We start from the raw sequence: 14,458 nt of genomic DNA, 5'->3' as shown, positions 1-14,458 counted from the left end.
TCATCGCCCTTTCCGTTACATTCTAGTTAACCCAGAGCATGTAACAAGTGTATGGATTTTGCAGAAACAGGTGACCCCCTAGGGCTCCTGCCTCCAATATGTTCTATAAAACCTGGAAGAAACAAACTGATACAAGTTGGACAATTCTGTATTCCCATTTATCCTCATAGATCGTAAGCTCTTCTGGGCAGGGCCCTCATCCCTACTGACCATGTAATTACTCTGTAATGTCTTACTTTGTTTGTGTATGTGTACCCAATAATCTGTAAAGCGCTTTGGAATATGATGGCGCTATATAAATAAAGATTCATTATTATTATTATATAGTTATAATAGAGGTTTTGTAGAATTTTAGTGCTGTATATTTATGATAAACCCCATTATGACCATAAGCAAAATGTGGCGCTTTTTTTAAATATGCGTTATACAACTAGAAAAGCTCTCCTTTACAAACTGTGCAGAGGAAGGTTATTTCCTTGGGGTGTGCGACAAATGGTCCGAAATGCAAGCAGCGATGAATCCAATGTCAGCTTGAATATGCATCAGATGCTCAGAGATGCCAAACTAACATGTAGCCATGCAGGACGGTCTTACAGCCGCCCCCAATAAAATATTCATTTTAGAGATGTCCAAGCACAGCAAGCGGCAGGAGAGAAGAATGGCGCGTCTCTAGATCACTTAAGAGCCTATTCCCGTCATGTAATCAGATTGCACAATTGGCTGTTTCCAGGTGGATGAACGGCATATCAAGCACTTGGAAGGGATTTATAAATATAGGTCAGCGGTCGTCTCTCTGCTTCCTCCTTCTCCGCACACTCTTACGCTGCCAAGTAGAAATGACATGTCACTATATCCTACAAGGAATCTGCACCATCACTGCAGAGGCCATTACCAGCAATGTGTGACATGAAAAGGCAAGTTACTATGTTACAATGGGAAAGAACAGATTGCCAGGTTCAGATGGCACCCGCCATTACAAAAGTCCTTCCATGAAAGAGTGGAAAATCAATCATTATACAGTAAAGTGAAATAAAACATTTTACAAGGTTCATTCTATGTAACTTTCAGGGCATGTGAAAGATATAAAGGGAGGGTTTGGATAAAAATATTTAACCAATGTTTGATCACCTATGACTGCAAGCATTTGTTAAAAGCTGAATAAGCGGTAGCCTCCATAAACATTATCAATCAATGGGCTCCATTAACGCTACCATGACCATAGGCCTTTAGCAGGGCCGGCACCAGCACTGGGCATATCGGGGCCCACATAAGGCTGTACATAAGGAATTGATGGGCATGAGGGGCGGGGGGTATCTATTGAATCCAAAGGGTGTGAGGGGGGCTTGTAAAATAACCATGAGGGAGTGGTTTGGAATGATAAACTAGTAAATATTTTAGTGAACAGGAGATTGTTTTGGTGTCCGAATTTGTAATGCGTTCACTGCAAAGGGGCCCATTGAGGCTCTATCGCACAGGGTCCAATCTTTCTCCAGTTCTGTTCTGCTTTAAGGCTACATTCACACGAACGTATGAGGGACGTATATACGGCCGATATACGTCCCCCATACACTCCTATGGGCGCACGGCACCCTACGGGAGCGGTACGGTGCAGCACACGTGCGGCACCATACCGTTCCGTACCCGGGGAAAAGATAGGACCTGTCCTATCTTTTCCTGTAATACGGGGCGCCATAGGTTGCTATGGAGAGGGGCGGGGGTGAGCTGCGCTCACCTCCTCCTCCTCTCCCCGTACACTGCCGTTGCCCGCTACGGTACGGTACGGGCGGGCAACGGCAGTGTGAATATAGCCTAAAATGAGAATATCTTTGGAATAGCATCAGGCTTGAAAATGGCTACATTGAGTTAGCTGAAACATTGAAATAAACGAGTGCAGCCATATGGTAGTCATGAAAAGGATATTATTTATCTGAGGATTAAGGCTACATTCAGGCGGAAGGACCACATTGTATAAATGATTGTATATGAAACAGCTCCTGAGATAACCATTGAGCGTGTTGCACATATTGCCAGATAATAATGATTACTAAGGAGTTAACCCACTGACATTGTGCCATCCTGACTCTCATACAGAAATTTCAGGATTTAAGGCTGCATTCACACTGTCGTATGGGGGACATGTATACAGCCGATACACATCCCCCATAGACGGCAATGGTCGCACGGCGCCATACGGGAGCAGTATGAACATGTCCCATCTTTTTCCGTAGTACGGCGCTGTTCGCCATATCTTTCTATGGAGAGTGGCAAGGGTGAGCTGCGCTCACCACCTCCTCCTCTCCACGCACCGCCGTTGCCCGCTGTGCTACGGTACGGCAGGCAAAGGCAGTGTGAATGTAGCCGAACACATATAAAACAAACAGCAAATTCCTAATATAATGTCATCAAAACATCATTCATAAGTGGAAGTTAACTAGGTACAGGCATACGCTCTGGTAATCTCAGCACATGTATTGAGGCAAAACCTAAGTGTTACTGGCATACTCATGGCAAATCATGGGCGGACACAGACAACACAATGTTTAGCCGTACACCAATATGAATGAGTTGTTCAAAGATAAAGTAAAAAAAAAAAAGTTGATAAACAGTAATAAAATCTCAACAGCATCAGAAAATACTGTAACACGGCAAGACCCTATGGGCCATTGACACGAACGTAATGGTAACCGATATGCGGCCACAGGATTTTCGCCCGCTTATCGGACCCATAGAAGTCTAGTCACGATACTGGAAGCACAAGTCTCATTGCACTGTAACTGTGCACAGAGAATTATAGGACAGCAATACATATGTCCTATATTTTACCGTGTTACGGCACTGACCCTGCGTTGCTCTAAGGAGAGCTCTCCACAATACTGGGGCTAGTGTAGTGTATCCATTGCAGGTATAGTTCTCAAAGATGTGATCTGAAGCTATTTTTCTCCGGCAGGGTTAAAAGTGAACCAATCACCAGGAATGTCATTGTTAGCTGCTGGCAGGTTCCAATAGCTTATGCTGTTCAGATTTTAAAAATGCCTTCTCAATCATTTCAGTAGTTTATTAAGTTTAATTCACATTAGCTGGCTCCCTGCCAGCACAAGTCCTGGAGGGGCAACTGCAGCCCGTGTCAGTCTCCCCTCCCTGTCATTTGCATTGAGCAGACAAGGGATGTAGGGGGATGGTAAGGAGGAGAGGAAGAATACATGAGGAGGCTGCAGCTGCCCTTCCCCTGGGACTCACCACATGCTGGCAGGGAGCCAGGGATTGTAAAGTAAACCATTATAAACTAAACTACAGAAATTATTCTGAAACCAGACAATGGCATTTTAAAGATCAGCATAGCATAGGCTATTGGACCTTGCCACCAACAAAAAAATGACATTTCTGGTGACAAGTTCCCTTTAAAGGGGTTTTCCTATGAACACGTGGGAACCGAGAATGGGGAGCTTATGTGGTTATTTATTTACCTAACCAGGCCCTAAACCCCTTTAAGAGAAGGAGTTTGGCGCCTTAAAGTAAATACTAGTCTCAGCTGCCCACCCAATGTCTACCAACAGAGACTGCTGCCAATGACAGGAGTGGAGAGCAAAGGGGAGCACTCCGGTAAAATGGTGTAAACTCAATAGCACTCAGCAACTATCTGCACATTCTCTTGTGCTTAAAATGTAGCACATAAAAGAAGATAAAAATGCCTCATAGGGCTTCATGAACAGTATATCGGAAGCACACTAAGTGTTCCAGCTGAGACATGCTAGTCTTAAAATTATTTTTATACCATGCTGCCGCAAGTGCTACATGTGCCCATCCTCTCCTCTTGCTCAAAGCCAATTCTGTTCCTTTCTTGATCATTCCCAAAGTCCTTGAAAGTAAAATCATAACCTTCATTTCTAGAGGGGCTAGGAAGCAATACTAAGCCAGATATAATAGGCATGACTTGTGCCACAGTACGTGGTGTTTGTATCTTGGAATAATAGATATTACTGCAATCGGGGTCCCTGAGCCTACATTCCTCATCACAGCACGGTTGATAGCAGTATGAACAAGGCTGCTTCATTCTATAGGGGTAGGGGTGTGCACATAGTACGCATGTGCATGTTAGTACCACGTACTAAAAAGCCATTTAAACGCCACAAGGCAGTCACCCCAGTGAAGAGGAATAGGGGTCACTTCCAGTGCTGGTGGTGTCCAGATAACAGACAGTTATTACTTATCCCCGTTTATAAATGCAAAACAGGTCAAATACGGTGCAGACGCAAGCATCAAAATAACCTGCTGGTGGAAACTACAGGACAAAACACACATCAGCTCTGCGACTAACAAGCGGTTTGATTATTTTCATATAATTTCCATGTATTTTGGAGTGTTAAAAATGAAAAAAAAAAACAAAACAACATATTGGTATACTATACAGGGGGTCCCCCCTGACTTACAGACTACTCCTAGTTAAAGACGGACTTTACAGCTGATCATTGCAGTCTGGGACTATAGTAAAGTGTCTGTAATGAAGTTTTATTGATAATCCTTGGTCCAATTAGAGCAAAAAAAAATGTGAAACTCCAATTGTCACTGGGGCAAAAAAAAAAGTTTTGTCTGTAGCTACAATTATAAAATATACAGTTTTGACTTGCATGCAAATTCAACTTAAGAACAAACCTATGGAACCTGTCTTGTATGTAACCCGGGGACTGCCTGTATACTGTTTGTTTACAGGGGCATGGCTCCTGTCAGAGCAGGGGAGGCGTGGCCCTTTGAAGAAAAAAGGGGCAGGACAGGGGCAGACAGTGGCGCAGGACACCAGCAGTGCCGAGGGAAGCAAGTATAGGGTTATTTCATAGCCCCCTCCAGATCACTAGTAGTTTTTACCAATGTCAGACAACCCCTTTAAAGATGATACCAAAGTTTTTTTTTACCCAGGAGAAGAAAAATGATTTAGTAAGACACTTGAATCTTACTCGGATGAAGGCTTAAAAGCAGGAATTTTTTGTTACTGGGAGTATCTTTTTCATGGTTTGGACATCGAGAAAAGGAGTTTGTTCCTTACTTTGCCCAGTAATAAAAGTTGGCTTATTGCATCAATGTGTTCGTCGGAACAGACATTAGCCAGAATAGCTTGTCAATAACATGATGGATCTTCAAAAAGAAGGGTGGATTGCATTTAAAGGGAAATGGTCATCAGCAATTGGCTTAATAAACCACTACCGGTATATTGTCAAACAGCGTAACATCTTGTAGTTTTTGCCTCTCATGGAACAGAGTGGTGGCATCCAGAAAATCAAGTTTGAAGTGAGATGTAAATTGGTTGTATAAAGTCAAGGAGGCAGAGAGTTTAACACTAAAGTCAAAGTGGGGGAGCTCTGAACACCTCGTCCTACGTGACACCTCATCCTACGACATTGTGCATCGGACTTCAAGATATCTGGTTAGTGATACCTCTGGATGCAGAATCATCAGTTCCAGTGAAGGAGGCTTTCTGAGGAAGAGAGAGCTTGACTTGCCTTAAAATCTCTGCCTCCTTGACTTTATACAACCAGTTTACATCCCACTTCAAAAGTTGATTTTCTGGACCATGAAAGAGACATGTTCGGGAAGGTGTTCAGGTGTTCACAATATATTGGTAGTGGTTTATTAGATCCATTTCTGCTGACAGGTTCCCTTTACAGAGGCTGTAAAGAATTTTTTTTAACAAAGATCCTGACTACAAAAAAAATCATGGGATGATTGCTGAAAGCATTAGGTTGCCTGATGAGCTTGAAAGTGCATTTCCTATATTCCCACCTTGACTACTTTCTTGAAAATTTGGGAGCTGTGAGTTAAGAGCAAGGTGAATAATTCCACCAGGACATTAAAGGAATGGAAAGAAGATACCAGGGAAAATGAAGCATTACAATGATGGCAGATTACTGTTGGATGCATCAGAGAGACCTTCAGGATGCTACTCACAAGCGTAATTGTACAAGGAGGAGCTTCACAGGGAAAAGGAATTGATTTTAATGAACGTTAGTGAGCTCATTTCAGTTCAAAAATTATTTTCAGGAAAAATGTGTTATTAAAATGTCTATTTACTTTGGGCTTTCGCAGTAATGCCTTTAACATAGTTATCTAAATTTTCAGAAAAAATGCGATGTCCTCTGACAAAACTGAGGTCATTTTCAGATTCAGCACACCAAAAAAAATAAAGAATTAGGTGTTATAATCAAAACGACTCTTGAATTTTTAATTTTTTTGCAGGCCTGTGTTGTCATCTCAGTACCCACCTCTATTTGACAGATGTATTCAGTTTTATCTAACAGGATCACTTTGCATCGGACAGTTTTCACTTTTTTGGGAGATTTAGATGGAATATCTTTCTTGGTTTCAGTTGCAACTTTATCCCTTAATCCTTTTTCATCTTCTTGTTTGCCCTCGCTATCATCATATTTCAAAGTCTCTGGTTCTGTGTTCCCCTCTGTAGACACCTGTAAAGCAATAGAACAACATACAACTGAGTAAGATGGGGATGGAGGGGAGATAAGGGGTACAGAAAGACTATCTTAGTCAGTACCATGAATGTACAACAGTAAGTGGTTACAATACATATGATGGGTATACCTATAGATCAGTCACCATAAAGTGCCCCTTTGACATTATAGGAAGTCTAAGTGACCCCTTTCTTGGCATGTGCCAGTCAACAGAAAATGCCCCCTATGTATTCAGAGATGGCAGAGTGGGTAAAAGACAATCATGAAGCAAATAAAGAGGTGATAAAACTGGAGAAATCAGGACAAACCCTGTATAGGATTCCTACCAAGATAACTTACATCCATGACAAACAAGCCCACATACAGTATTACTATTACTATGATGGTATACTTTGTGCAGACCAAGGAAGGGGATGCTTACCTGTATGTCTGCAGTGGTGGATTCAGCTTTCTTCTCAGGACTCGGTGCTCCCTCTGCCACCACAGGCTGAGCCTCTTCTGATGTCTCCTCTTTATTGTTTACTTCAGCTTCTTTTTCAGGCTCTTCCTCAGGAGAACCGTCTATATGGTCTTTGTTCTCTTCTTTCGGCTCAGTCTGGCTTATGGATTTTTGCTTCTTTAGCCATGGTGGCAAAAAGCGGGATATCCCTTTGCTTTCATGTGCCTCCTTTTTCTGTTTGCTTGGGCTCTTCTGCCCAGGGCTGGTGGGGGATGATGGTGACTTAGGTACATCTACTTGTTCCGCCTCTCCAGGGTTTGTACTCCCAGGGTTGTCACTGACCTCTATCTTTTCTGCTGGAGAGTCATCGGGCTCATTCTGAGGGGTCTCAGGATTTTCAGAGCCGTTTACTTCGATGGCATTAGCTGCTTCAGTCGTCATGGTCTCAGATGTTGCTGAAATGAGATGTAAGGTAGTTTCTTAATATCAGGAGGAAAACATACATGCAATTTAACTAGTGAGTAAACAGGGGCCAACATTAAGACAGAATGACAATCTCTATAAAGATCATGGTCCAAAGACGACATAGTTATGGATAATATAAGCAGAAATCAGTGGAATGGAGGAAGGAAGGATATATATGTACTGAAAAATAAGAAAGGGAAGTTGGGTGTCACACACAGTGACATCAACACTCTCTTGTTCTGATTTCTATATGACATAAGCCATATGATAGAAGGTTATTTAAACACCTTCCTTCTCCAGTGATTTCCAATGTAATGTTTTTTGGTGGACAATGCCCATGTAATGAAAACACATTACAGCATGAGACCATTTCTGGCACACTTTACTCTCTTTAGAAGGTAAACCCTGGGAGTAAACACAAGCATCAGTAGGCATCAGGCAAAAGTCACTGTCACACTTCCTAGACCAGAGAGGTCGCATATTCTGGTTTAAGCAAAGAAATCTATAATATAATTTACAGTATGTGCATAGCAACACAAGAAAACCACTGACAACTAAACTAGTGAGAAAATAAAGACTGGACAAAAATCTATGAGTATAGATTATAAATCCACACAGATCCGGCTTAGTAATAGAGAAAGTATAATGGAAAGATGTTACATCTGTGTGTTGGATTCAGTCCGGTCCAACAAATACTCATCAGAATACTACAACCTACACCAATCCCTAGAATTACCCCCTTACGCCACTATATATATATGGAAGGCTAAAATAATAGTTATGGCAATCAGAAGGTCTTCAAACAAAACAAAATTTATGTATGCGAACATACTGACCAAAGGTGCAATGGGTAAGGATTATTGGTACCACACAGTGAAAGCCATAAAAACTAGTGCACGGAAATGGAGAAAAAGGGTTAAAACAATGACTATGGTTAACAAGTCAATATGTGAACATCTTTTCTTAGAACTCTACAATACGCATCAATACTGACTTATTTTATTGCTGAAAAATCTAACTGGGTATCACTAAGTCCTTGTCCCTACACTGCCAGTCCCACTGTTGCACTACAGGTGGCCCCTGACTTGCAGACGACCACTAGTTACAAACAAAAGTCTAGACTACAATGATCAGCTATAACAGTTATTACAGGTGTCTGTAATGAAGCTTTATTGTTAATCCTGGTTCTCACGACAATTTTTAATATCTAATTGTCACAGAGACCAAAAAGATTTTTGGCTGGGGTTACAGTTCTAAAATATACAGTCCCGACTTGAATAAAAATTCAACTTAAGGACAAACCTGTGATGGCAAACCTTTTAGATACAGAGTGCCCAAACTACAACCAAAACCCACTTTTATGTAGCAAAGTGCCAACATGACAATTTAAGCAGTAACCTATTGATCTCTGCTGTTTTACAAGTTTCAATCATATTGGCGTACTGAAAACACCAATACAATAGAAAGCAGGAGACATTTGGATTGTAGCTTCCCTCCGGGGTCCCCTGAAGAGGAAGAATCCTTCTTGCTCCTTATACGACTGCAAGCTTGCGGCTGTATACACATCCCCCAACAGTTGTGTGAATGCAGCCTGCAACTGATGGCCCATCCATAAGATATGAGTTAAACTGGTTTTCCATTATTGAAAAATTTTACATGACAAGTTATGCGCAGCGATTGAAATACATTCGGGAAAGAACATGAACAGATGTCCACAGACAATCCTAGCTCAAAATGTCTGATGACTGGAAGCCTATATGGACATCTTTATTACTGTGCCCATGACTACTAATCAATTAAAGTACACTGAAGGATGAGGGACTGAGCTCTGTACATTTTCTGAGAGCTGTGTCCCTTGTGAATATCCTGACCTGACCTTGGACCTAAGGGTGGTGACACACATGGCGTTTTTAGGCCGTGTTTAGTTAGTGCAGTCTCAGATTGTAAAAAATGCATGTGTTTTTGACCAGTTTGAATGAAGATAATTTGTCAAACCTGTCAAAAACACATGCGGTTTTTATGATCTGAAAACGCCCAGCGGCCCAAAAACGCCATAAAAACGCCATGTGTCACCACCCTAAATTCTGCAGCCCTGGTGGGACAGTTAGGCTGGGTTCACATGTTGCCTATACATTGTGTTAATATAGTTTACATCACAATAACGTAAAGTCAATGTAAACATAATTGATCTGCATTTACAATTTTTTAAACAAAAAGGTGTGAATGCAGCCTGAGGTACACTCGGTTGTAGCATCAAACACATCATAAAAGAAACTGTGGAAACATATCCTTTTTGTTGCTTACACAAATACCATAATTAATTTCTACGTCTTCCCAATTCCCAAGCATAAGTGAAAATGGTCAACAACAACATACAGGCAACAAGCCAGGAAATAATCAATTACGCTAAATAACAACCCAGCTGAAAATGCTCCATTCCAGAATGAAATTCCTGAAAAAAAAAACTGCTTGGAAATGGAAGGATTCTGTGGGAATGAGACAATTCAGTCTTGCGGAGCCATGCCTAAGAAGGTTGGGAAGCATAAAATATTCACAATTCCCAGAAGGAAAGGTTACTTGTGGTTCACCCATACTATTCTAATGTTGTGTCTAGAAGTAAGAAGCATACAGCTGCATGAAGCTACAATGCTATAAATAAACTCCAGAAATATGTCTGCAGTCCACTGGACATTTACACTGGCACTAAATGGACATTTAGTCTTCCTCCAGATTAATGGTGGTCCTGGAGGTCGGACCACCAGTAATCTATCGTTACCACCATCCTTTAAACAGGAGATAAACTGCACTGGGGGAAACCAAAGGATTTTAAAGGTCTCTTTGGGTTTAATATATAGAAAATGTAAACCTACGCTTCCTGGCTACAAGTTGGCACAATAACAATTTACAGACGCCTCCCTTTATAGTAGACCTAGAACAATAAGGGTGGTGCAAGGCATGGATGCTTTTATTACTATACAAGAGTTGTTACAAACCTAAACCAAAAGCTGTAACGCGATAACATCTGTTAAGAATAAGAAACTATTTGTGCATATTTTACTAAAACCACATAAATCTGTACTTACAACATGGCACCAGATTTGTACTGTGAGACACATAACAGTAAGCAATTGCCCGCATTTATAACAATTTAGCCCTAAAAGCAATTTTCCAGGAAACATTACTTCCTCAATTACAGGAGTCTAGGATCACACAGCTCCTTATCAGAAGGTTTCCCTGCTAGATTGGCACACACATTCATCACAGGCAATTCACTTCTATACTGAACTTTAAACTGTAAATTAGTAGAACCAGTGATTGGAACAAATCTGGAATATACTTCAAATCTGTATACAGCCGCGTTCACATATTTTGAAACACGATTCAAATACAATGGGAGGGACTTGGATTAGGGCGCATGAATCGCATGGATCAGGGCGCATTAACATGTGACGTATAATGCATGTGTTCCGAAATGCAATGCAACAGCGGAAGAGATATTTGACCAATTAAAATCGATGTCAACATTTGTGTTTATAAAATAGGGTCCAAATGCACATGTTAACTCACATGTTAATATTTTCTTAACATGCAATGCATTAATGAACATCAAGTTAACGGTTGCGTTTTGTAGAAGTAAATGTTAACATCAATTTTATTAGGCAAATCTCTCTTCAGTTGTTGCATTGCATTTTGAAACGAATGTGTTTAACGCCACGTGCTACTGCACCCTCAATGTGTCAATCTTTAAACACTCCTAGGGAGATGCCACACATGGCGTTTTGAGCAGCATGTGGTTTTTGAAAAAGCAACCGTTTTTGACCAGTTTGAATTAAGATAATTGGTCAAACCTGTCAAAAACTGATGCGTTTTCAAAAACCGCATGCATCTTTTGACAGACTGCTACAAAAAAGGGCCTAAAAACAGGTTCAAAATGCCACGTGTGCCATCACCCTTAGGCTACATTCACACTGCCATATGGAGGGGGGGGGGGGGGGGGGAGAGCGTATATAAGGCCGACGTATATACAGCCGATATACTTCCCCCATAGACTGCATAGTAGAAAGATACACGGCGCTCTCCCCCTCCTCCTCTCCCCGGCACTGCTGTGTGCCCGCCGTGCAGTGGTATGGCGGGCAACGGGAGTGTGAATGTAGCCATAAAGCGTAGGCATTTTAAGAAGAATGCCTTTTTGTTTACTATGGATTTAGCTGGTTTGAATCAGTTTTTATTCAATTCTGGATTTGTAAATTGTTGTGAAAATGTTAATACAGCTGCTTATGCTTCCAGAAATGAAGAAAAACTGGTAAACACATTAAACCACATTTAAAAACGCACCAAGAATGGTTCAAGAACGCTCCCTGAAGACGGCGGCACACGTGGCGCTTTAAACCCGTTTTCGCGCCGTTTTTAAGCAGTCCGTTAAATGCCACGTGTGCCGCCGGCCTTAGGTTGGTGGCACACGTTACACTGTGTTTTAGCAGATGAAGTGGAAACGCAATGTAACCTTAGCATGTGATCATGGCTGAAGCCTTTGGAATGCGTCAAAAATGCAATGCAGCACATCGTGTGAAAGCGACTTAAAGGGGTATTCTCATCTGGGAACTCACATTCAGTTTCATTAATCTGCCATATGTAAACATTTCTTCAATTAGATGTTATTAACCTCTTAACGCTCAGCGTCCGATATATCGGACGCTGAGCGCAGTGACTTAGCGCTCAGCGTCCGATATATCAGACGCTGAGCTGATGCCGGTTCAGCTCAAGATCTGAGCCGAACCGGCATCGGGAAAGACGGGGTGCCGGCTGTGACTGATAGCCGGCACCCCAGTGTAACACCCGCGATCGGAGTTGTCTCCGATCGCGGGTGCTTAACCCGTTAAATGCCGCGGTCAGCGCGACCGCGGCATCTAACATGTATCTGGGGGATCTTTCCCCCACGATCGGCCCCCCCGAACAGTTTTCGGGGTGCGCCGATCGTTGCTATAGTAACTCTGGGGTCCGATCTGGACCCCAGAGTTACCTGCAAGAATTGCCAGTAAGATGGCGTCTGTGACGTCATCTTACTGGCACAGTGCCAGCCTATGCAAGTGTATAGGCTGACACTGATAATACTCTGCAATACATCAGTATTGCAGAATATTATCATGAAGAAGCAATCAGATGATTGCTTCTTCATGTCCCATGGTATAAAAGTGAAAAAGTAAAAAAAAAAGTTATTCAATAAAAAAATAAAGTCATAAATCACTAAAAATGCCCCAAACCCCCAAAACATATAAAGAGACATATAACTCAAAAAAAAGTCTAAATCATAACACAAACCCCACATATATAGTATCACCGCGTCCGTAACAACCCGTAGAATAAAAGTAAATCATTATTGAACCCGCATGATAAACGCCGTAAAAAAAAACTGTTATAAACCCTCCAAAAATTATGATTTTTACCTTTTCAATCCCACAAAAAATGCTATAAAATGTGATCAAAAAACCATATGTACTGCGACATGATACTGGTGCAATGTACAACATGTCCCGCAAAAAACAAGCCATCAACCAGCTCCGTAGCCAAAAAAGTAACAAAGTTATGCCACTTGGAAGACGGCAATACATAAATGATAGATTTTTCCCCACATTAGGGTTTTGTTTGACAAATTTAGTAAAACGTAAGAAAATATATTCATGTTTGGTATCCCCGTAATCGTATCAACCCATAGAATAAATATAACATGATTATTAGTCTATACGGTGAACACCAAAAAAAAAAGAAGTAAAAAATCCAGTACAGAATTGATGCTTTTCTACTCCTGTCCTCAAAAAACGTTCCTAAATTTTCAACAATAGGTGATACAAACCCCAAAATGGTAACATTGGAAAAAGCATCTCATCCCGCAAAAAAAATGGCATCACATGGCCCCAATAACGAAAAAGCGAAAATTTTATAGCCTTCAAAAGGGGCCAATGAGGAAACTAAAATCCTGGCAGCTGCAGCGCCCTCCTTCCCTTCTGCACCTCGCTGTGCCCCCATAACACAAGTCACAGCCACATGTGGGGGGTCTTTGTACTCAGGAGAAATTGCAGAACAAATTGTATGGTGGGTTTTCTCTTTTTATCTTTTGGAAATGTGTAAATTTTAGGGCTAAATGAACGTATAAGGGAACAATATGACCATTCTAAATTTCACCTCCATTTTGATTCAATTACTATGAAGATCTCAAGGGGTTAACAATCTTCGTAAAAGCTGTTTCTGATAGCTTGAGGGGTGCAGATTTGAAAATGGGTTGGTTATATAGGGGGTTTTGATGCTAAATATGTAAAATTTCATTCCAAACTGTATTTATCCCCAAAATAGTCAATTCTGAAAATCCGGAAAAGCGATATTCTTTTTGTAAGCCGCGTGACATCAAAATAAATTATCCAGACATTTCAGAAATTATGAAAATGTAAAGTAGACAAATGGGAAATGTTATTCAGCAACTTATTTAGGTGGTAAATCAATCTGCCTGAAAACGCAATGATTTTGAATTTCGAAAATGGCAAATTTTTCCAAAAATGTATCATATTTTCTTTTTTTTTGTAAATAAATGCAAAACTTATCTGCCAAAATTTACCACTAAAATGAAGTACAACATGTGGGGAAAAAAACAATCTCAGAATCGCTTTGATAAGTAACAGTGTTCAAAAGTTATAACCGTATAAAGAGACGCAAGTCAGAATCCAAAAAATCGGGCTGAGCCTTAAGCTACAAAATGGCTGCGTCCTTAAGGGGTTAAAAAATATGTTCCTGTGTGAAGATAATTTCTCATTAATGTAGCCATGTTGTCCCTTAGAAACGAGATGGCTTCCTCGGATACGGCCACCTCTGCTGGAGGGATTGCACAAAGAAACAAAAGGTTATTGTATATAAAATGTCCGGGAGTTACTGCATGTCGCACAGCCACCCTGTGGTAATGATTGCTGAATCCTGGTGGTCCGGCAGGACTCTATAGCGCAAGTCTGGCCACCGCTGCCAGAGTATGACGTGGTCGTATCCGAGGAAGCTATCTGTTTTCTAAGGGACAACATGACTACATTTATGAGAAATTATCTTCACACAGGAACAT

General features: G+C 41.2%; 1 protein-coding gene across 20 annotated transcripts in view; it reads right to left on the bottom strand.

Moving 5' to 3' along the window:
- EPB41L2 (erythrocyte membrane protein band 4.1 like 2) overlaps nucleotides 1-14,458 on the bottom strand; it is a 99,621-nt gene that overhangs the window by 57,862 nt on the left and 27,301 nt on the right. For all 20 annotated transcript variants that reach the window (XM_072141533.1, XM_072141536.1, XM_072141529.1 and 17 more), the window contains exons 2-3: nucleotides 6,877-7,349; nucleotides 6,252-6,452 (exon numbers count right to left, since the gene is read on the bottom strand). In XM_072141533.1, coding sequence (XP_071997634.1) covers nucleotides 6,252-6,452; nucleotides 6,877-7,335 — 660 coding nt within the window. In that variant the 5' untranslated portion in view covers nucleotides 7,336-7,349. The remainder of the gene's footprint in view (nucleotides 1-6,251; nucleotides 6,453-6,876; nucleotides 7,350-14,458) is intronic.

This window comes from Engystomops pustulosus, chromosome 3 (genome assembly GCF_040894005.1).
Source record: "Engystomops pustulosus chromosome 3, aEngPut4.maternal, whole genome shotgun sequence".
In the NCBI taxonomy this organism is placed as follows: Eukaryota; Metazoa; Chordata; class Amphibia; order Anura; family Leptodactylidae; genus Engystomops; species Engystomops pustulosus.
Note: the sequence above shows the minus strand (reverse complement) of the source record. Positions and strands in the feature narration are given on the sequence as shown.